The 20,506-nt window shown below is 45.0% G+C and overlaps 1 protein-coding gene across 2 annotated transcripts in view; it reads right to left on the bottom strand.

Annotated features, from left to right (window-relative positions):
• steap2 (STEAP family member 2, metalloreductase) overlaps positions 1 to 20,506 on the bottom strand; it is a 106,238-nt gene that overhangs the window by 26,624 nt on the left and 59,108 nt on the right. For both annotated transcript variants that reach the window (XM_041185106.1, XM_041185107.1), the window contains one exon: positions 15,657 to 15,821. In XM_041185106.1, coding sequence (XP_041041040.1) covers positions 15,657 to 15,821 — 165 coding nt within the window. The remainder of the gene's footprint in view (positions 1 to 15,656; positions 15,822 to 20,506) is intronic.

The following is a 20,506-nucleotide window of genomic DNA, read 5'->3' as shown; positions in this document are numbered from 1 at the left end:
ATTAAGAAGGCAAGTGGAATTTTGGCCTGAATTGCGAGGGAGTTGGAGTTTAAAAATAGGGAAGTCTTGTTACAACTGTACGGGGTGTTGGTGAGACCACACCTGGAGTACTGTGTACAGTTTTGGTCCCCGAATTTAAGAAAGGATATACTGGCATTGGAGGCAGTTCAAAAGAGATTCACTAGACTGATTCCTGGGATGAAGGGGTTGACTTATCAAGAATGACTAAACAGGTTAGGCCTTTATTCATTAGAGTTTTGAAGAATGAAGGGTGATCTTATTGAAACATACCAGATTCTGAGGGGGCTTGACAGCGTAGATGTTGAGAAGATGTTTCCACTAGTGGGGGAAACTCAAACTAGGGGACATAGTTACAGAATAAGGGGACACTCATTTAAAATTGAGATGCGAAGGAATTTCTTCTCTCAGAGGGTAGTGAATGTCTGGAATTCTCTACCTCAGAGAGTTGTGGAGGTTAGATCACTAAAAGTATTTAAAGAGGAGGTAGATAGATCTTTGAAATATCGGGGAGTTGAGGGTTATGAGGAGCTGGCACGAAAGAGGAGCTGAGGCCTGGGGCTGATCAGCCATGACCTTATTGAATGATGGGGCAGGCTTGAAGGGCTGAATGGCCTACTCCTGCTTCTATTTCTTATGTTCTTATGTTAAGAAGCTTGACAACATCCAGGACAAAGCACCCCTTGATCAGCATCCCATCCACCACCTTAAACGTTCATTCACTCCATCACCAACGCACAGTAGCAGCAGTGTGTACCATCTACAAGGTGCACTGCAGTAACTCATCAGGGCTCCTTTGACAGTACCTTCTAAATGGGCGACCTCTATCGCCTAGAAGGACAAGGACAGCAGACATGTAGAAACACTGCCACCTGCAAGTTCCCCTCCAAAACATACCATCCTGACTTGGAACCATATTGCTGCTCCGTTAGTGTCGCTGGGTCAAAATCCTGGAACTCCCTTCTTAACAGATCTCTGGGTGTAGTGGATGTCATCTTCGAATCGAGGGGCAGCCAACGAAGACAACAACAACAACAACAACAGGTCCTACATCACATGGACTGCAGTCGTTCAAGAAGGCAACTCACCACTACCTTCTCGGGGGCCTTAGGGATGAACAACAAATGCTGGCCTTGCCAGTGACGCTCACATCCCATGCATGAATGAAAAAATCAAAGTAGGCCATTTGATCAACAGTCTTATCCACTGGTTTAAACATTCATTTCCTTCACCACAGGTACACCATGGCTGCAGTGTGTACCATCTACAGGATACACCACAGTAACTCAGGTAGGCTTCCTCCACTGTATCTCCTACACTTAGATACGCAAGAGCAGCAAGTCACGAGAACATGATTATCTCTAAACCACTGACCATCTTGACTTGGAGGGCATACTGTATAGCGTTGTTCCTTTATTACCTCTGGGTCAAAATCCCTGGAGATCTTGCATAAAAGCATTCTGGGAGTACAAGCACCACATGGACCATAGCGGTTCAAGAAAAAGATTCACCCCCACCTTCTCAAGGGCCTTGACAGCAATGTCCGCATCCCATGAATGAATGATAAAAAGAGAAACTTTTTTACTTTCACTGCCGAACAGAAAACGAGCTGTTGCGGATTAGCCTGTTAGGTTCAATGGAAAAGAAAATGCTGCCAATTATATATAACATATAACGAGTGGTCAATCTGCAATGAGTTTACTGCTTCAGTGGTGACAATTAAAATCTATTCCACAATTTCATACCACCTCTGTATATTATGGCTGATATATATTGAAAATATATCAAAATTACGTCAAATCCTCCACAGTGTGCTAATATTTAAACAGGATTTAATCTTTTTATTTATTTCTAAGATTAGGACTTTTGCAAGAAATTGTCTTCTAAAAAATCATTTTTTTTATCCAATGAGCTATTTTTAACTCTGCTTTGCTGTAGTTGTGCCAAGCTTTTAGATTAGTTCCTAAACAGCTAGCAGATCATTTCAGAAAGTGCCTATTTCTGAGTGGTGTTATCAGTCTTCCACTGTCTGAGAGATTTTTAACTATCCCTTTATGTTGTACCTCAAAATGTCTGTAAACTTGCGTTGGCTGCTGAAATTTTTTCAAAAAAATGAACATGCCTGTATAACACATAATTTGCTTCAAAATGATAAAATGATGGGGTATTTAAAAAGTGCCTTGTGTAATTTATATTTAATTGCACTTTTTGAGATTGAAGACCAATAATTCTTGGGACTGGGTTGGTCAGTTGCACAACAGGTTATTCAGGGGAAAGTGAAATTTGGGACAGATTCAAAATTAGTCAGGACTTTGCCTCGTTTTGGTTTAATGAGAAATCCTGGTAGTTTCAAGGATAGCTGCACATTACGCCTCCCTCAAATGGGCAGTTATATTACAAAGGAATGTAAATAAGGAAAGTGCATCATACAACACAGTTTCCTTACTTACACCCTGAGCAATTGTGAATAACAGGGATATCTGAAGACTCCCTGGCATTCAGAATGATTGAACAGATTGCCTAAATGGGCAGAAGAGGAAAACTACATTTTAAAAAATGTTTTGTTTACATCCATAGACTCGCCGGCATTTCAATGTTATGTTGCATAGAAATGCCTCCCACTAACCCACATGGTGAACAGGCATCCTCAAAGGGCATATGTAAGAGGCTGATCCCAGAGTCATCCATAAGAGGCATTTATCAGCTCCACTGCTCCAAGACATCCCCAAGAGTTTCAGTGTTATAAGATTCAAAAATGGGAAAGAGGCATTTTAAGAACACTTATCGTGTTGACAGCATGGGGCAAAATAAATACAAAACATGGGCACTGAATGTCTCGGATAATTATTTTTTCAGTTTTTAGTTAATGTTCTATTTTCTGAAGACCAGACCAAATGCTCCACCATAAATTCCACACTTGAAGACAAGCACATAATACACCCACTCATAGCTGGAAGAAATAAAATAGTGCAGATGCTGGAAATCTGGAACAAAAACAGCAAATATTGGAAATGCTCAGCAAGTCAGGCACAGCATCCGTGGAAAGAAGCAACAAATCAGTGTTTCGGGCATCATTCATCCGGACCAGAAACAAGTAGCTATTAAGAAGGAAAGCAAAAGCACAAGAAGGAAAAAGAAAGCTGTAAAGTGATTCGTTAGAGAGCGGGAGATGGTTAACTGGCAAAATACAATAATGCAATATAAAAGGAGGCAAAATTAGAGAAAAAACAAGGACATATCCAAGAAAATGTTTGAATAGTTAAAGCTGGTTAGCTAAGCTGGAGAGGGTCGCACTAAAACCTGGCAAAGTGAAGCCGACCTCTCCCTCCAAATCATTTACGCCTTTCACAAAATAACGAAGAGCATTGTGGAATTTAATCCTCGAAAGATCAAGAAAAAATCACAGTATACTACTGAATAAAAGTGGAATGTAATTTATTTAGCCACTGTAAACCCGTGACCCTGATATTATCCCAAAAATTAAATAAAAGTCCTCTTGGTAATGCTTTTTTAAGCACAAGAAGCTCATTCCATGAAAGCGTCCTCCACATATATTACAAAACCATCAAACTGAGTGACCTTAATGATGGCATGAACAGCTCAGGATAACCATTTCCAAATCTCTGAATTTTCTCTGGAAATCTGTTACAGCTATCGACTGTAAGCAAATCCTGTCCTTCCAAAAAAAAAGTAAGCTTTACTACACGTGATTTGTTGAGGGAAAAAAGGAACAATTAATGTAAATGAGTTAATATCCTCATACCAATTTCATTGGTGCATTTTATAACAATTTAGTTTTAACTTTCTGAATCCTCTGGGATTGGTCTTGGGAAGTAGTGCTGATTAGGGTGACAGAAAATCAGCCCCCTGATTTAATTTAGGCAGCTGACTTCAGAATCTGGATCAGTGAATGCCAAATATTCTGTAATTTATCTCATCAATGTTCCCTGTTTCTATGCATTTGTGTACAAAGGAATATTTTTTTCATTTATTACTGTGGAATATTCCAGCAAGGCCTGATCCTTATAAGTAATTAGAGGGGTGTGTCAATGCACAGCTTCACACTGTAAAGAATTTTGATCAATTCTAAGACTAGAAAAATAAATAAGCACTATGTTGTAATTTTGTTCTATTTTATTCTTTGATGCAATGTGGGCCGCTGGCTAGGCCAGCATTTATTGCCCATCCCTAATTGCCATTGAGAAGCTGGTGATGAGCCATCTTCTTGAACTGCTGCAGTCCATATGATGTAGGTACACTCAAAGTGCTGTTAGGAAGGGGGTTCCAGTGACCCAGTGACAGTGAAGCAACGGCGAGACATTTCCAAGTTAGGATGGTGAGTGGCTTGGAGGGAACTTGCAGGTGGTGCGAAGTATCTTGTCCTAGGTGAGAGGCTGCAGATTTGAAACGTGCTGATGAAGTAGCCTTGGTGAGTTGTTCTAGTGCATCTTGTAAAAGGTACAAACTGATGCCACTGTGTGTTGGTGCTGGAGGGAGTGAATGTTTGTAGATACGGTGCCAATCAAGCAGACTGCTTTGTCCTGGATGATGTCAAGCTTCTTGAGTGTTGTTGGTGCTGCACTCATCCAGGCAAGTGGAGAATATTCCATCACACTCCTGACTTGTGCCTTATAGATGGTGGGCAGGCTTTGGGGAGTCAGCAGGTGAACTACTCACCGCAAGATTCCTAGCCTCTGACCCGCTCTTGTACCCACAGTATTTATATGGCTGGTCAAGTTGAGTTTCAGGTCAATGGTAACCCCCGGGATGTTGATGGTGGGGGATTCAGCGATGGTAATACCAAAGAATGTCAAAGGGCGATGGTTAGATTCTCTCTTGTTGGAAATGGCCATTGCCTGGCACTTGTGTGACTCAAATGTTACTTGCCACTTACCAGCACAAGCCTGGATATTTCAGTATCTGAGGAGTTATGAATGGTGCTGAACATGATGCAATCATCAGCAAACATCCCCACTTCTGACCTTATGATGGAGGGAAGGTCATTGATGAAGCAGCTGAAGATGGTTGGTTCTAAGACACTACCCTTAGGAACTCCTTCAGCAATGTCCTGGTACTAAGATATTTGACCTCGAACAACCACAATCATCTTTCTTTGTGCTAGGTATGACTCCACCATTGAAGAGTTTCCCTGATTCCCATTGGCTTCAGTTTTGCTCGGGTTTTTCTATGCTAGACTCAGTTAAATGCTACCTTGAAACCTAGGCAGTCACTCTCACATCATCTCTGGGGTTCAGCTCTTTTGTCCATGCTTGGACCAAGGCTATAATGAGGTCAGGAGCTGAATGGCCCTGGTGGAACACAAATTAAGCGCCAGTGAACAGGTTATTGCTGGACAAGTGCTGCTTGATAGCACTGTCAATGACCCTTCTAACACTTTCTTATGATGAAGAGTAGGTTGATGGGGTGGTAATTGGCCAGGTTGGATTTGTCCTGCCTTTGTTGATTGGATATACCTGGGGAATTTCCCACATTGTTGGGAAGATGCTGGTGTTATAAATGTACTGCAACAGCTTGACTAGGGGAGCAATTCGTTCTGGAGCAAAAGTCTTCAGTACTATTGCCAGAATGTTTTCAGGGCCTTTGCAACATCCAACGCCTTCAGCCATATCTTGATGTCAGATAGACTGAACTGAATTGGCTGAAGAGTGGAATCTGTGATGCTGGGGACCTCAGGAGGTGGCCGAGATGGGTCATAACTCAACACTTCTGGCTGAGGATGGTTTCAAATGCTTCAACCTTGTCTTTTTCACTGACATGCTGGGCTCCCCCATCATTAAGGTTGGAGATACTTGTGTAGCCTCCTCCTCCAGTGAGTTGTTTAATTGTTCACTATGATTCACAACTGGATGTGTCAGGACTGAAGAGCTAAGATCTGATCCGTTGGTAGTGGGAACTCACAGCTCTGTCCATCGCATGCTACTTGCACTGTTTGTCATGCAAGTAGTCCTGCGTTTTAGCCTCGCCACATTGATACCTCACATTCAGGTATGCCAGGTGCTGCTCCTGGCATGCCCTCTTGCACTCTTCATTGAACCAGGGTTGACCCCCAGCTTGACTGTAATGGTAGAGCGGGGTATTTACCAGGCCATGAGGTTACAGATTGTGATTGAGTACAATTCTACTTCTGCTGATGGCCTACTGTGCCTCATGGAGACCCAGTTTTGAGGTGCCAGATCTGTTCTGAATCTATCCCAATTAGGCTGGTGGTGGAGCCACACAACATGATGGAGGGTATCCTCAATGTGCTGATGGGATTTCGCCTCCAAAAGGACCTTGCAGTGGTCACTCCTGCAAATACCAATACTGTCATCGACAAATGCATCAGCGACAGGTAGATTGGTGAGGGTGAAGTCAAGTAGGTTTTTCTCTCTTGTTGGTTCCCTCACCACCTGCCCCTGACCCAGTCTAGCAGCTATGTCCTTAAGGGCTCTGTCAGTATTGGTATTATTGAGCCACTCTTGGTGATGGACATTGAAGTCCCCCACCCAGAGTAGAGCCCTTGCCACCCTCAGTGCTTCTTCCAATTGGTGTTCAACATGGAGGAGCACTGATTCATCAGCTGAGGTGGGGGTGAGGGGTCATAGGTGGTAACCAGCTGCCATGGTGGGATTTGAACCCATATCTTCAGACCGTTAGCCTGGGCCTCTACATTAATAGTCCAGTGACATTATCACTATGCCACTACCTCCACTTTAAATGAAACCATATCCTACATGATGCTGCAGGTAAAGAAGATAAAGGGGTTGTTTTAATAAGACCGCTATACGCCAGGTGCTGTGTACAGGACAGCGGGGGAACTAACCCCATACTATTGTTGGTTCATTTGTATTTTAATGAGGCTTCTAGAACATAGGCACATGATGCACAAAGTGTGCAAGAAAAATATGGAGACAAAATTTCCTGTGCCAGTATTTTGAAGGGTTCAAAATATTGTAAATGGTTCTCTCTCTTCAATTGTTGTTCCTCTCTCTAAATCCACCATCACCACCACTCTCAAAAAAAAATCAACCCTTGACCCCATGGTCCTTGCAACCAACCTCCAAACCTCCTTTCCTCTCTAAAGTACTTGAGTGTGTTATCACCTCCCAAATCTGCTCCACCTTTTCCAGAACTCCATGCTTGAATTCCTCCAATCAGGTTTCCATCCCTACCACAGTACCAAAGCAGCCCTTGTCAAAGTCACAAGTGACATTCTATGTGACTGTAACAAAGGTAACTATCCTTCCTCATTCTTCTCGACCTGTCTGCAGCCTTTGACACATTGACCACACCATCCTCCTCTAACACCTTTCCACTATTGGTCATCTGGTTGGGACTGCTCTCACCTGGTTCCATTCTTATTTTGCTGCCCCTCTGTGACATCATCTAATGGCTCAGCATTAGTTTCCACATTTACACTGACTCCACCCTGCTTTACCTCCCTCGACTCTTTCACTGTTGCTAAATTATCAGATGGCTTATCCAACATCAAATACTGGTTGAGCAGAAATTTTCTCCAATTAAATATTGGGAAGACTGAGGACATTTACCTAGATTTTTGCTCCTGTGTTGGGTGTGCAGAGACGGGATAATTCCTGGCCCCATGATCGCAACCTTTAAAAATGGCCACCTGCAGATCGGATTTTTGTTCCGGGGATTAGAAGTCAGGCCCATTGCCCCCGGAACAGGTGTGGAGGCTGTCGGGTGCAGAGGCACTCTGAGGAAGACCTGCCTCTGTGCTCTGGCACTTTGTTGAATTAAATTAAAGAACGATTAAAATAAAAAACAGCCCTCTAGCCTTCACCGCTCACCCCAGCACACACTCCCCATATCCCATCCATGCCAACTTATGCCAACTCATGTCTTCCACCTACCCCTCATACCCTGTATGCCAACCCAAGTTCCTCTACCAACCTCCATGCCTCCCACATCCCCATGGCCCTTTATAGGCCCTCTGCCAATTTAGTGCCAACTCATGCTATCCAATGCCCACACTCACCTACCACTTGCCCTTACACCACCCATAGCAACCCACCTGGCATCCTTTAACAATTCTTTGACAGTTCCAATGAGTTAATGTACCTTTTATGCACAACGATGTTTACTTTTAACAATACCTTTACCTCTCCCAAAGATGTCCCAAGACCTTATCCAAAGGGATACTTTACCTCTCCAAAGAGGTACCCAGGCTGTCCAAATGAATCCACCAAGTTCAGACCAGCTCTTAGCTTGTGTAATCTTCACACTCTGGGTTTCACACTCTTGGACTAACAAAATCCCACTTTAGTGGAAGCAGCTGATGATTTAAATGGCCAGCTGCCTCCATAAACCGCACATGCGTGAACCCTGGCTCGACTCCGTAAAAATATGAAATGCCATGTTCTGGGGAAGGACTTAGGATTTCCAGGCTGTTCCACCATTTTCACCACGATGGAGAAGCTCTTTATTGTGGTGAAAATCTGGGCCTTTGTTTTCGGCCCTAGCTCCAAACTCTGTTCCTTAGCTACTGATTCCATACGTCTCCTGGGCAACAGTCTCGGATTAAGCGCACAATTTGCAATCTTGGTTTTTGACCCCTAGATGCACTTCTGAGTTCACATCCATGCCATCACTAAGACCACTTATTTCCATCTCAGTAATATTGCTTGACTTTGCCCCTATCTCAGCTCATCTGCTGCTGAAACCTTCATTCATGCCTTTGCTACGTCTAGGCTTAACTACTCTAATGCACTGGCTGGTTTCCCACATTCTACTCTGTAACCATGAGGTCATCCAAATTCTGCTGCCTGTGTCTCAACTTGCAAGTCCTGTTCTCCTATCACCCCTGTGCTCACTGACCCATTGGTGAAGCAATGTCTTGATTTTAAAATTCTCATCCTTGTTTTCAAATTGACAAGGCAGAACTGAACTGCTTTTGCTTGCTCATATCCTTTCCACAGGTAAATAGCTGAAATAATTGGTTTGGACAAATGTGAACTGTAGGTACCTTCCAACAGGTAAAGCTTGAGAACCTGCATCTATATACACAAGTGGCAGCATTAGGATATGTTTAAGATGAGTGTCTGTACCCATCTGTCATGCAATGGAACTCAAATATATAGTCATGGACAAAAGATACAGAACAGTTAAAAAAGATTTCAAAAAATTTCCCTAATTTAATCTGTCCAATAAGACCATGACCAAAGAAATGCACAGTAAGTTGCTAAGAAAGCCACCAAAGATCTGATAGAACAGAACAGGCCTCCTTTGCAGCACTCATTTTTTGCAGATATTCAGCCAATTGGGTGTATTTAAGGCATCCATGCTGCAGTATGAGCAGCACTGGTCAACTAAATTCAATTTGGTCTTTAATGAGCTTTGTGAACAAAGCATTCCCCAATCGCATAGTCATGTGCTGTGTAAATCAGGCCTCAGGCGTCTGGTTTGATAATATGAGTCTCCAGTGCTTGATATGCTGTATCAGTCTAAGTGTGGTGATTACAGCCCCATTTTATTGTCCAACCAGCATGTATAAAAACCAAGTGCTCAGTTTAGGGAAAAATTCAGCAGTCATATAATGCCTCGATCGAACAGTTCGTTCATTAAAAAAAAGAAAAAAATATATGAGCAAGTTAATTTTTTCCTTCTCCTACTTACATTAAAAGGCTATAGTCTTTTGCTTAGGAACTGTATTGTGGGGATATGGCGAATGGATCTTTATCGAAATAAAAATAATTTGACAAACACTTTAAATTATTTCAATTAAAAATGTACAATAAGGGGCCAGTAATGCCTTGAATTTGAAGTGCACATTAGGATACAGTGGACCAGATCTTGTGCACCCGTTTCCGCCCCCACCCCCCACCGTCGGCTGTGATGTGTTTGGTGGCGGAGGGCATTTAATCAAGTGGGAGGGTGGCAGATGGAGACCCCCATCACCTTCCTGCTGCCATTCCAATTTAGTCCAGAGTGCAGACCTGTGGATGACCTTTCCACCCTGCTGCCACTTGAGGCCCTTAAGTAGGCAATTAATGCTGACCTGTCAAGTGGCTGAGCGGCACATGATGTGGCAGGACTTCTCAAAAAGAGGCAATGTGGGGCTCTTGTTAGCTCTCCCGCCAGCGGCTGAGACCCTCAACACCTCCACAAGATTCCGCTCAGTGTGCACAAAATTCCCCCGGAAGTTCAATAGCTCTAATTCTGAATGCTAGGTGGATGAAGAAGGTCATTTCACTCATCTTAGCTCATCCAGCCAAAAAGCCTAACATCCATTCTTAAATAATTCCAAGGTTTTTGCCTCCACTATATTTTTACATTAATCATTCCTTGTGATTTCAGTCCTGAAGTTATCTTCTAGAAGTTTGAATCTATTTAAATCTTCTCCTGCAACTTAATTTAAAATAATGTCCATGTTAACTTTTTCTATTTCTCTAACAATCTTCTAAACCCCTGTAAGAGCACTTCTCAGATACATTTTTTAAATGTTCAAAAGCCCAAGTTTCTTCAGTCTTTAGCTCATAACTTAGTTCCCTGACACTGTGGATCAGCCTCCTTCTCTGCACTTATCAGCCCATTTAACCTGTTGAGGACCTCAACTCCTTTTATAATGAAGTGATTGATTTCATCTAGGATGTGATTTCCTGGAAAAGTTTGGAAAATAATGCTTGCTCACCACTTCTCTTGTGAATACTTGGAGCAAATATACATTTGGGCTGGAATTTTACATTGGTTGGGTGGGCGCCCAGCCCGAACGCATGTAAAATTGTACGAAACGACATCGGGCATGCGTCCTGATGTCACCGTGCATGCGAGCAATATTGAGGTTGACGAGCACGTGTGGGAGTTGGAGCCGCGCCAATCAACAATTAAAGGGCCAATTAAGGCCATTAAAAAACCTATTGCCCACGATTTTAGATTGCCCGTGCGAATTTACGCTCGCCGCACGGGCAAAACGACAGGCGGACAGCCTGTTTTTAATGAATTGTCATCCAAGGGTGGAATAAACAGGGTCTGGAGCATTGCCATTGTGAGTAGCGAGATGGTTAGGAGATAGTTTGCTGCTGGTTGTGCAGTGAAACTTGACAGCTTTATCTCTGTTTTGAGCTTCAGTCTTTGCATTGCTAACCTTCATTCCAGGACTTACTGGGGTCTCCAAGGCCCCTGGAGGATTTAAACCACGTGGACCCTTCTGGTTACCAGACAGCCTTCTGTTTACCTCCTCTGAGGAGGAAGAGAGGGCCAGAAGGGAGAGGAGGTCAGGTGTCCATGGGCTGCATCCAAGGGAGCGACCTGTGGGAGGAGAGGCACAGGGGGCGGCAGGGCCGGTAGGGAGTCCAAGGCTGAAGGGGCTACAGAAGACACCATTATCCTGATGCCAGAGTGTACATGCAGTGATGCAGCTACCATAAAATGTCAGACATACAGTGCCAAAGGAGGCTCTGCCTCTGCAGGGAGACTGTGACCTCCATTTGTCAGATGATTGGGCCTGAGATCACCTTCGACTGTGTGGGTGGCCACCCCATGCCAGTGGCTCTGAAGGTCACAGTGGCCCTCAACTTCTATGCCTCTGGCTCTTTCCAGGGGTCAGTGGTGGGGTCTTTGTGGAGTGTCCCAATCATCTGTCCACAGTTGCGTCAAGCTGGTGACTGATGCTCTGTTCAGGCGGGTCATGACATTTATTCATTTCCAGAGGGACGAGGCCAGCCAGGCAGAGTGAGCCAGAGGCTTTGGGCTCCCCCACATCCAGGGTGCCATCGACTGCACATGTGGTCATCAAGGTGCCAGCAGGTGAGCTGGGTGCCTTTGTCAACAGGAAGGGCTTCCACTCCATGAACATCCAGACAGTTTATGACCACAGGATGCAGATTCTGCAAGTCTGTGCAAGATACCCTGGCAGCTTCCATGATGCATACATCCTCTGCCACTCACAGGTGCCAGCTCGACTGGATGGGTGGAGGAGCTGCTGCCATCATCCAGAGCGCCCCGAGAGGAGCCCACAGAGGTGGCAGGCAGGTCATGTGCCAACATGAAGTTGGTCTGGACTTTTCTGCTAGCCACTGATGGATGGGAACCTAGCAGAGATACTAGGTGCCTCATCCTTCTCTCACACTGGCAGAGGGCTCCTGAGGTAATTGCCTGTGTGAGGGCTTTCAGGTCCAAGTGCAACCCTAGGAACCCCTGATTCTATCCTGGAGCTGCCTCTCCATGAGAATCATCACTCTCTCAATGGAGGCGGCAGTGTGCTCGGTGCTCAGGGTCAACGCAGTACTCATGCTCCGCATGGACCCCTCCATGGCATAGACCATGGCACGCAAACCCTCAGGAATCTCTGCCAGATCTTCCCGCGCAACCCACTGGACATCCAGCCTCTGCCACCTAATGTACAACTCAAGAGGCTCATCATTTGCCTCAGACTCAGCATGGTCCTGATCTCCAGCTATCCTCCGATTGTTGGTGCCCTGGGCACTCCCTGCCTCCGCTTGCTCCTCATGCGAGTGTGCTGTGCCCTCACCACTGTGCACCAACACTGTAGCCAATGATCTAATGACCACCGAGGTGCTGGTATATGCAATGGTGCCTGGTGCAGAGAGGGGATGTGATGCAGGTGCACCTGGTGGCCATAGGTCCTCTGACGCCAAGGGTGGCTCATCGGGGTCTGGCACTCTTTGGCTAGATGGCGATTCTAGTGGAGAAAAGCAACATGTCATTGTATTAGTCATCTCACTGTCACTGTGCATGCTAGGCGGGTTGGTGAGACAATGGAGATCTGCATCATGGTGCCATTGTCTTTCAATGAACAATGGGGACTGAAGGTTTGAGGTTTCCATTACAGATGAGAAACACAACAATGTTTACACACTCCAACACTCTCACCTCTGTGCGTTGCACTCTTACCTTCATCAGAGACCCTTGCCTCTCCACGACCTGTGAGCCGAGCTGGGCGCCGGCACTCCGTCTCTGAGGCATCCACCTCATACCTCGTCAATATAAGCAGGTTTGGGGGGCCTCCTCCCGTCCTTGACCTCCCGATGTTGTTATGGTTTCTCTTCTCTTAAAAGGACGTAGGGGCATTGATTAGTCCATTCTCTACCTGCAGTGCCATTGCTGCCTGGCCAACCCCAGCTGAGGGACACCTTGCAGGGCACATATGAGTCGTGACCCTCAACCTGCAAAGCAATCAGGCCAAGCAGCCAGAGCTCACCGCCTTGCTGATGCTGATGTCATTGACAGTTGGCACTCAGACTCTTACACCCCTGAGCACCACAGGGGATAGCCAGATGTTAACACAGATTCATGCCACCTTGGTACTTAACTTTGCCGAGCGCAGCAGATCATTGAAGCTTTTGCAGCACTGCACCCACGTGCGCCGCACAGCATCACGGCCGCTGAGCTGGGCTACCACCTCTGCTCATGCTTTCTTGATCAGGTACAGTGGCCTCCTCTTGCCATCCCTGGGGATGAGGATGTTTCACCTGGCACTGACCTCCTCCACGAGGGTTCCCTGGCACTCAACCGAGAACCAGGGTTGGGGGGGAAGGGCCTGTGCCCACAGGATTTGCCCTCCCGCCTGGTGTGCCCAGCAGGTGCAGATGCCATTGCAGCTCAAAAAAAATGTTTCGTTAAACAACCCCAATGCTACAAAGTCTCCCCTGGCAGCCTTCAGGGAGCTGCCTCTGCTGCTTTTAAATCCCCCACTGGGTCACCATGGGACCCTTAATTGGCCATCCAGTGTGAAATTGCATTGGAAATGCAATCTCACCCGGGGGTGGATTATATGTCCGCTTCCGGGCCTGCCGCCTTGGCGCGCATGCCAATCGTGAAATTCAGGCCTTAGAATACTTCTCGTTTGTGTTCATTCTTAGTTTCAATTCAGTTTGTGTTGCTTAAAGTTTTCACCACTTCTATACATAAAAGCTACAGCACAGAAATCGGCCTTTCATTGCAACTATGTGTTGGTATTTAAAACCCTGATGAGCTTCCTCCCAACTTTAACTGCTTCTCTCCACCCTATCACGTATCCCCCTCTGCCCTTCTCCCTCATGTATGCCTCAAGCCATCCCTCAAACATAGCAACATTATCTGCTTCGACTGATCCGAGTAGCAGGAAGTCTTCCTGCCTGCCCTCTTATCCTGAAAATGTTCTTTAGCCTCACTTGCTGCCTTTTACATGTCTCTCCAATTGTTTTTTAAAATATATTTCTGCATTTTCTTGTCACAGTCCCAGTGCACTCCTTCTTTCTTCCTATAGAATTTGTACAGACACTCTATGAGTAGAATTTTCAGGTCAACATGCAGGCGCACGCCTGACTTGCTCGAACGACTGTCCCGACATCATTCTGCGCTCACGCGATATTTCAGTCAATGGGCGCAGGCAAAAGTCGGAAGTGCGCCCGCCGACAATTAAGAGGACAATTAAATCCATTAAAGTTGTAATTGTCCCCGATTTTTCATGGTCCGTTCAATCTTACAGTTGGCCAGGTGGCCTTTACATTTTTCATGAAACCTCATCTAAGGCTGGGATGAGGTTTCCATTATTATATAAGAAAAAAATAAAAATCTATAGACAGAATTTTTATAATGTGTATGTTCAGGTGACTGTTTATGATGCTTGGACATTTTTGTTGTTCTGATTTTAAAATCTTTGTTTAATACTTTTGAAGTCTTCAGCTCCCTGAGGCAGCTCTCTGTCTTCAGGGAGCTTTCATCCCGTGCTCATGCCAGCGCCCGCCCTCCTCCTGTCCCCACCCCAGCAATGCTGAGCATTTCAACGTGTGCTTCACGCTGGCTGGCTGTTAATTGGCCCGCCAGCATGACATTGCAGTTGGGGGCCAATTGCGGTCCATACTTCGGCTGTCCCCACGCTGAACTAAAAATCCTGCCCTCCATCTTTTTTTAACATTTTTTGCTAATTCAATTCATATTTGCTTAGTTGACATTGTTAGTTTACATGTTTATTTGTCCTCCATGCTCAGCATTATGGGAAGAAATTCATTCACATGCAGACTTACGTCAATTCCCTGGGAACAGGCAGTACTGTGGGCCACTACCTGCCTGGCATTCTTCAAATATATCAATAATGAATGCCATGCAAGTTACACAGGGGAGAAGCCCATGGTACTGCCTGATCCCAGGGAATTGACATAAATCTGCATAGCAACACCAGATGAACAAATTTCCCCCCTACATCTTTAAAGGTATTCCACTTGTTTTGTACTGAAATGCTGTTGCTCAATCAGCCCCAATGGTTTTCTTTTTGAAACTTTAGTTTCTCCCTCAATTCTACCGAATTTAGCCCCTTTAAACTTATGGACTTAGAACTTGGTCCTAGATATTTCTTACTCCCAGTTCATTTTAAACCTGATTACACTGAAGCCACGGTCCCTCAGAAGTATTATTACTTCCACATCACATGTCTGTCTCAGTTATGAATACCAAATCAATACAAGCATTGCTTTTCTCATGACTTCCTTAACATACCAGCTCAAGAAACAATCATGCATTTCATCTACCAACTCTGACTCTAAACTACTTGGTACTTCCTCATTCAAATTAGATTGATCTAGGTCTCCCTAAATAATCACTAAAGTAATTTGCCTGTTGTCACATTCTTCTTTAATACAAATTGTTACAAATCATTAAGAAATGAAAGAGAAACATACATGAATAAAGCTGAACTCTCTCCAATTCAGAGAACTGCTGACTGAAGGGATTGATGTAACTGCTAGCAATGAGAGCAGACCCAGACTCATAATTCCAAAGGAGATATACATTTCCATTCTCCACACCTCCTCCTCATTCCAGGAATTTTCAATGTTGATGTGAACCTATGAAAGGACCACAATAAATACATTATATCCAATTCAAACACTTTTATTCAAGCCACCCACCTTAAACGTAGTTTGAAAATTCACAAAAATTAGACAAAAATCATAAGTTAGTTTCAAAAGTGAACATCAGACAATTAAGAATTAAATCAACACTAAGATCAGAAGTTAGAATCTTTTATATAAACAAAATATTGTGTATGACACGGTAGGAGTATACTTCAGTTCAGTTCAACAGGGAAACAGATACATAGCATCTGGGTCACTGTGTCTTCCTACTTTACTGCACTTTAAAGTAAGTTAATACATGAAATATTTCTGAAAAATGTGATAAGGATTGTAAAAGTGCAGGTCTTCTTCGGAAGATCAAACATTGGATTTGAAATAATGTCTCCCATAGGCATTTATTTGTTACTAACTATAGTCTAGACAAAACAGATGTCTGGTAATACGGGTCACGAAATTCAGCTTCGCAGTGCCCATATTTTTGGCACCAAGGATGGTCTTTTGTATACAAAATGGGGTCACCGCACTGCACATTTTTGGTGCGGCTTTTTAGCGTGGGCATTGGGACTGTTTGCTGGAAACATGCAGAATTGGCAGGTAGTGACATCAGTCAGCACGTAATGCTGATTTAATGTCAGCGGTGCCATTTTCAACCTCAACATTCTAGCTAACGCCTCTTAAAAATGCCCAACTGGTTTAAGGTTGGGGGGGTCATTGGGTGGGGGGAGAGAAGTGGAGGGGGGTGGTGTGGTTGTAGGGACAAGCAAGCAGTGATAGGAGCAGATAATCAAAAGGTGTCACAGACAAAAGAACAAAATAACACAGAGGTGTTGAAGGTGGTGATATTATCTAAACGAATGTGCTAATTAAGAATGGATAGTACGGCACTCAAGGTACAGCTCTAGTGGGGGTGGGGAGGCATAAAAGATATAAAAATAATGGAAATAGGTGGGAAAAGAAAAATCTATATAAATTATTGGAAAAAACAAAAGGAAGGGGGAAGAAACAGAAAGGGGATGGGGATGGAGGAGGAGTTCAAGATCTAAAGTTGTTGAATTCAATATTCAGTCCGGAAGGCTGTAAAGTGCCTAGTCTGAAGATGAGATGCTGTTCCTCCATTTTGCGTTGGGCTTCACTGGAACAATGCAGCAAGCCAAGGACAGACATGTGGGCAAGAGAGCAGGGTGGAGTGTTAAAATGGCAAGCGACAGGGAGGTTTGGATCATTCTTGCGGACAGATCGCAGGTGTTCTGCAAAGTGGTCGCCCAGTTTACGTTTGGTCTCTCCAATGTACATTTTCTTTGTGCCTGTCTTGTGGGTGCCTTTGTCTGTCCTAGAACTCCTATGCAGCACTAACCCAGTGGCTGCAGTATGGCTGTGGAAGGCAGCTGACTTTCAGTGAGGGAGACTGCAGATGGCCTCGCAGGAGAACCTCAAGAAGGTCTGATACTAGAAGGCCCGGCTTTGAACTGGAAAGGCAACAGCAAGTGGCAGTGGTGGGCGGGCAGCAGCTTCGTGCTCTACAGATCCAATGCCACTCTCTCCATGGTGGTGCCTCAGCAATCCTAATATTCTGCTGGAGGACAGATTGCTGTAATGTTGTAAGATGCTGCAAGCCCAATTGGGCAATGGAGCTGCAGCCATGAACCATCAGTCCCAGCCTGCATGGCAACAAGCTGAGATCTCATGACTTCAGGCTGAGCTTTCACTGCAGCTCTCAGTTGTTGAGTGGTATCTGCTTGTGCTGCAATGAAAGCAGAGATATCAGCCATGAGGCCATGCATTATCTCTGGGTCCACAAGAGTTTCATGGGTTGTCCAGCACTTCTACGCTGGAAAGGATGGGTTCCAACTTCTGCGAAAACCCTGTGCCATGTTGGTGATAGATTCTTTCATGGCCTTTAACAGTGACAACATGCTTTTGCGCCGGCCAGACAACGCAGCAGGCATTTAATTTTGTGCATGCCTATCAACCGTTTCATGACGCTTCTCATCAGAGTCCTTTGCAGCAGTGCTCTTGTGTGACCTCACCCTCCGGACAGCTGCGCCTGCACTACCCTCCCCCTCTACAATGCTGAGTGCATGAGGGTGAGGTGAGGCTTTGAATGTTATATCATGTTTAATGGAGATTGCTGTTAGGTGAGTTATGGGGTAAGGTGAATTGAGGCCAGTGGCACAGTTGGAGGAATGTGGCATTGGATGGTGCATTCACTGACCTTGACCATTCATGGGCTTCATCTCCCCTGTCTGCTGGCCTTAAGGGTCCAATGTGAAAGAGGTTAGTGTAGAGTCAATCTAGTATCTAGTAGCCATGGACTTGCAACAAAAAAATGTTTCCTAATTCAGCACTAGTTGCCAACCTCATACAAGGCCATACGATGAGTGTGGTGGGAAAATGGAAAACAAATATCTCAAGGTTGAAATTGAAGCATGAGTTCTTGGTGCAGGGTACGGAGAACTTCATCCTGCATCTGGCTGTGATATACTTGGAGTGGTTAATGCCTACACTGGGTGCCTAAAATAAAAAAAAGTTTCATTCCCCTTGACAAAATGTTTTCACCTTGACGATGACACAAGAAAAAATAAACTTCAACATTACCTCTACACAGACTTGGAGGAGCTCCTGGGGGGTTGACTTAAGGTTGTGGGTATCACTCTCAGAAATGTGCCATTGTGTACAGAAAGTCTAATTAGATAGTTTGCAAAATCTTGAGTCTATGGGCAGTATGTTGGGTGATGTTGGGAGAAGTGTAGCAGAAGTAGACTGATGTGGCTTTTCAGTGCCAGGTCAATTAATGACAAAATGCCACATTTGCCATCCAATTAAGTATGGCCGATGTGCTCCTGAGGATGGGGAGTGAATAGGAAACCCTCCAACAATGGCAAATTGGCAGAGCTGCTGATGCTTGTAAGAGAGAGAGAAGGCTCTTCCACCTTGAGGTGTCTTCAAAACACTAGTTAAAAATATTAAAATAGAAAGAGACCACAGCTGTCAGGCTGTTCTTTTGGAGAGGACACAAAATTTGAAGAGCTGCCCTTGCCTGCAGCTGTAATCACTGCAGTATGGCAGCTGCGTGGAATGGGGTTTAGAGGCTTACTGGAGAGCTGATCCCTAGTCTGCCACCGGAGGCCACCTCCTTTCATTGGCCATGTTTCAGACACCACAGGGGGCCTGCCTGCTGATAGGGAAACTCGAGCTGGGTTCTTAGTTAATAACGATAATTTGGGGCAAAATTAAGAGTCATTTGGATAAATGTGGATTAATTAAGGAACACAACATGGGGCCGAATCTTCTGTTTGTCAAGCGGGGGCAGGGCCCGCTCGCCGACGCATAAAATTATGCGGGGCAATGTCAGGCATGCGTCCTGACATCACCCCACATCATTTACATTCTCAGGTCGACAGGCGCGTAGCCGAGTTGGCTGCGTGCCCGCCGACCTGTCAACAGCCTATTAAGGCCAGTAAAATACTATTGAAACCATTAACCTTAAGGTTGGCGGGCAGGCCGGGAGCCCTGGCGGGCTTCTGAAAAAGCATGGCACCTCATCCATGGGTGGGATGAAGTTTCGTGAGGGATTTTAAAATTTCAGAGTGTGTTAAAATAAAAGTTATGGTCATGTCCCAACTCATGTGACAATGTCACATGAGGGGACATGGCAGCAAAATTTTTCCTCATCTTTTTTAAAGTTTCAAGTCTGAGCTGATCTCCCTGAGGCAACACTTTGCCTCAGGGAGATCCGTGCGCTCTTTCGCATGCATGCGCAAACAGGGGTGATGTTCGGGAACCCGCCTGCCTGCACACACTCCCGCAAATCTCCCCCAATGGGGGGGAAATGTTGCCCATGAATTTTTTTAAGGGCAAATTGTTTTTAACTAACTTGCTTGACATTTTTGATGAGGTAAGAGAGAGGATTGATGAGGGTAATGTTCATAATGTTGTATTTGGTGTACAATGCTCATGTTGCACAAAGGCTTCCAAAAAGCATTTGCAGATGACACAAACTTGGGAGTACTGTGAACTGTGAGGAGGATGATAAACTTCAAGAGGGCATAGGTTGTGGAATGGGCGGAGAAGTGGCAGTGACTCATTTTGATATGCAGAATGTGGAGAGGCAATATAAAATAAAGGGCACAATTCTAAGGAGAAGCAGGGGCAGAGGAACCTGAATGTATAATCTTTAGAATGATCGATCTAAACGGAGTTGAAGTATTTGGTGACTGCTTTTATGCCTTCGGAGATGGTGCGTTTGGCCAGTTCCCCTGGCAGTTTGAGGCGGAGGGCACTCTGGATCTCCCTGGCTGAGATGGTACTGCTTGTTGTAGTGAATGAGGTGCTCACACCTCAGCCTCGGAGGTGATGCACTCGAAAATGTTGACAATGAAGGAGTTAATAACACTCATGGCCTTGGATGAGGTCCTGGTGGAAGGGTGGACCTGGGTCAGCACCGTATACGTAAATGGAACAGCTCCGCTGGCGAGATTTCTTCTGCTTCTTGGTGACTTTAGTCAGCAACTGCTTCAACACCTTGCGGGACATACCGCCCTTACAGCTGCCACCTCAGGCATTCCACTTGACCTGGACCAACTCAAATCATATATGTGTATACATCATTCAAGGTGGCAGATCAGGTTGAGAAAGTGGTTAATAGAGCACATGGGATCCTGGGCTTTATAGCAATG

This window comes from Carcharodon carcharias, chromosome 3, assembly GCF_017639515.1.
Source record: "Carcharodon carcharias isolate sCarCar2 chromosome 3, sCarCar2.pri, whole genome shotgun sequence".
NCBI lineage: Eukaryota > Metazoa > Chordata > Chondrichthyes > Lamniformes > Lamnidae > Carcharodon > Carcharodon carcharias.
Note: the sequence above shows the minus strand (reverse complement) of the source record. Positions and strands in the feature narration are given on the sequence as shown.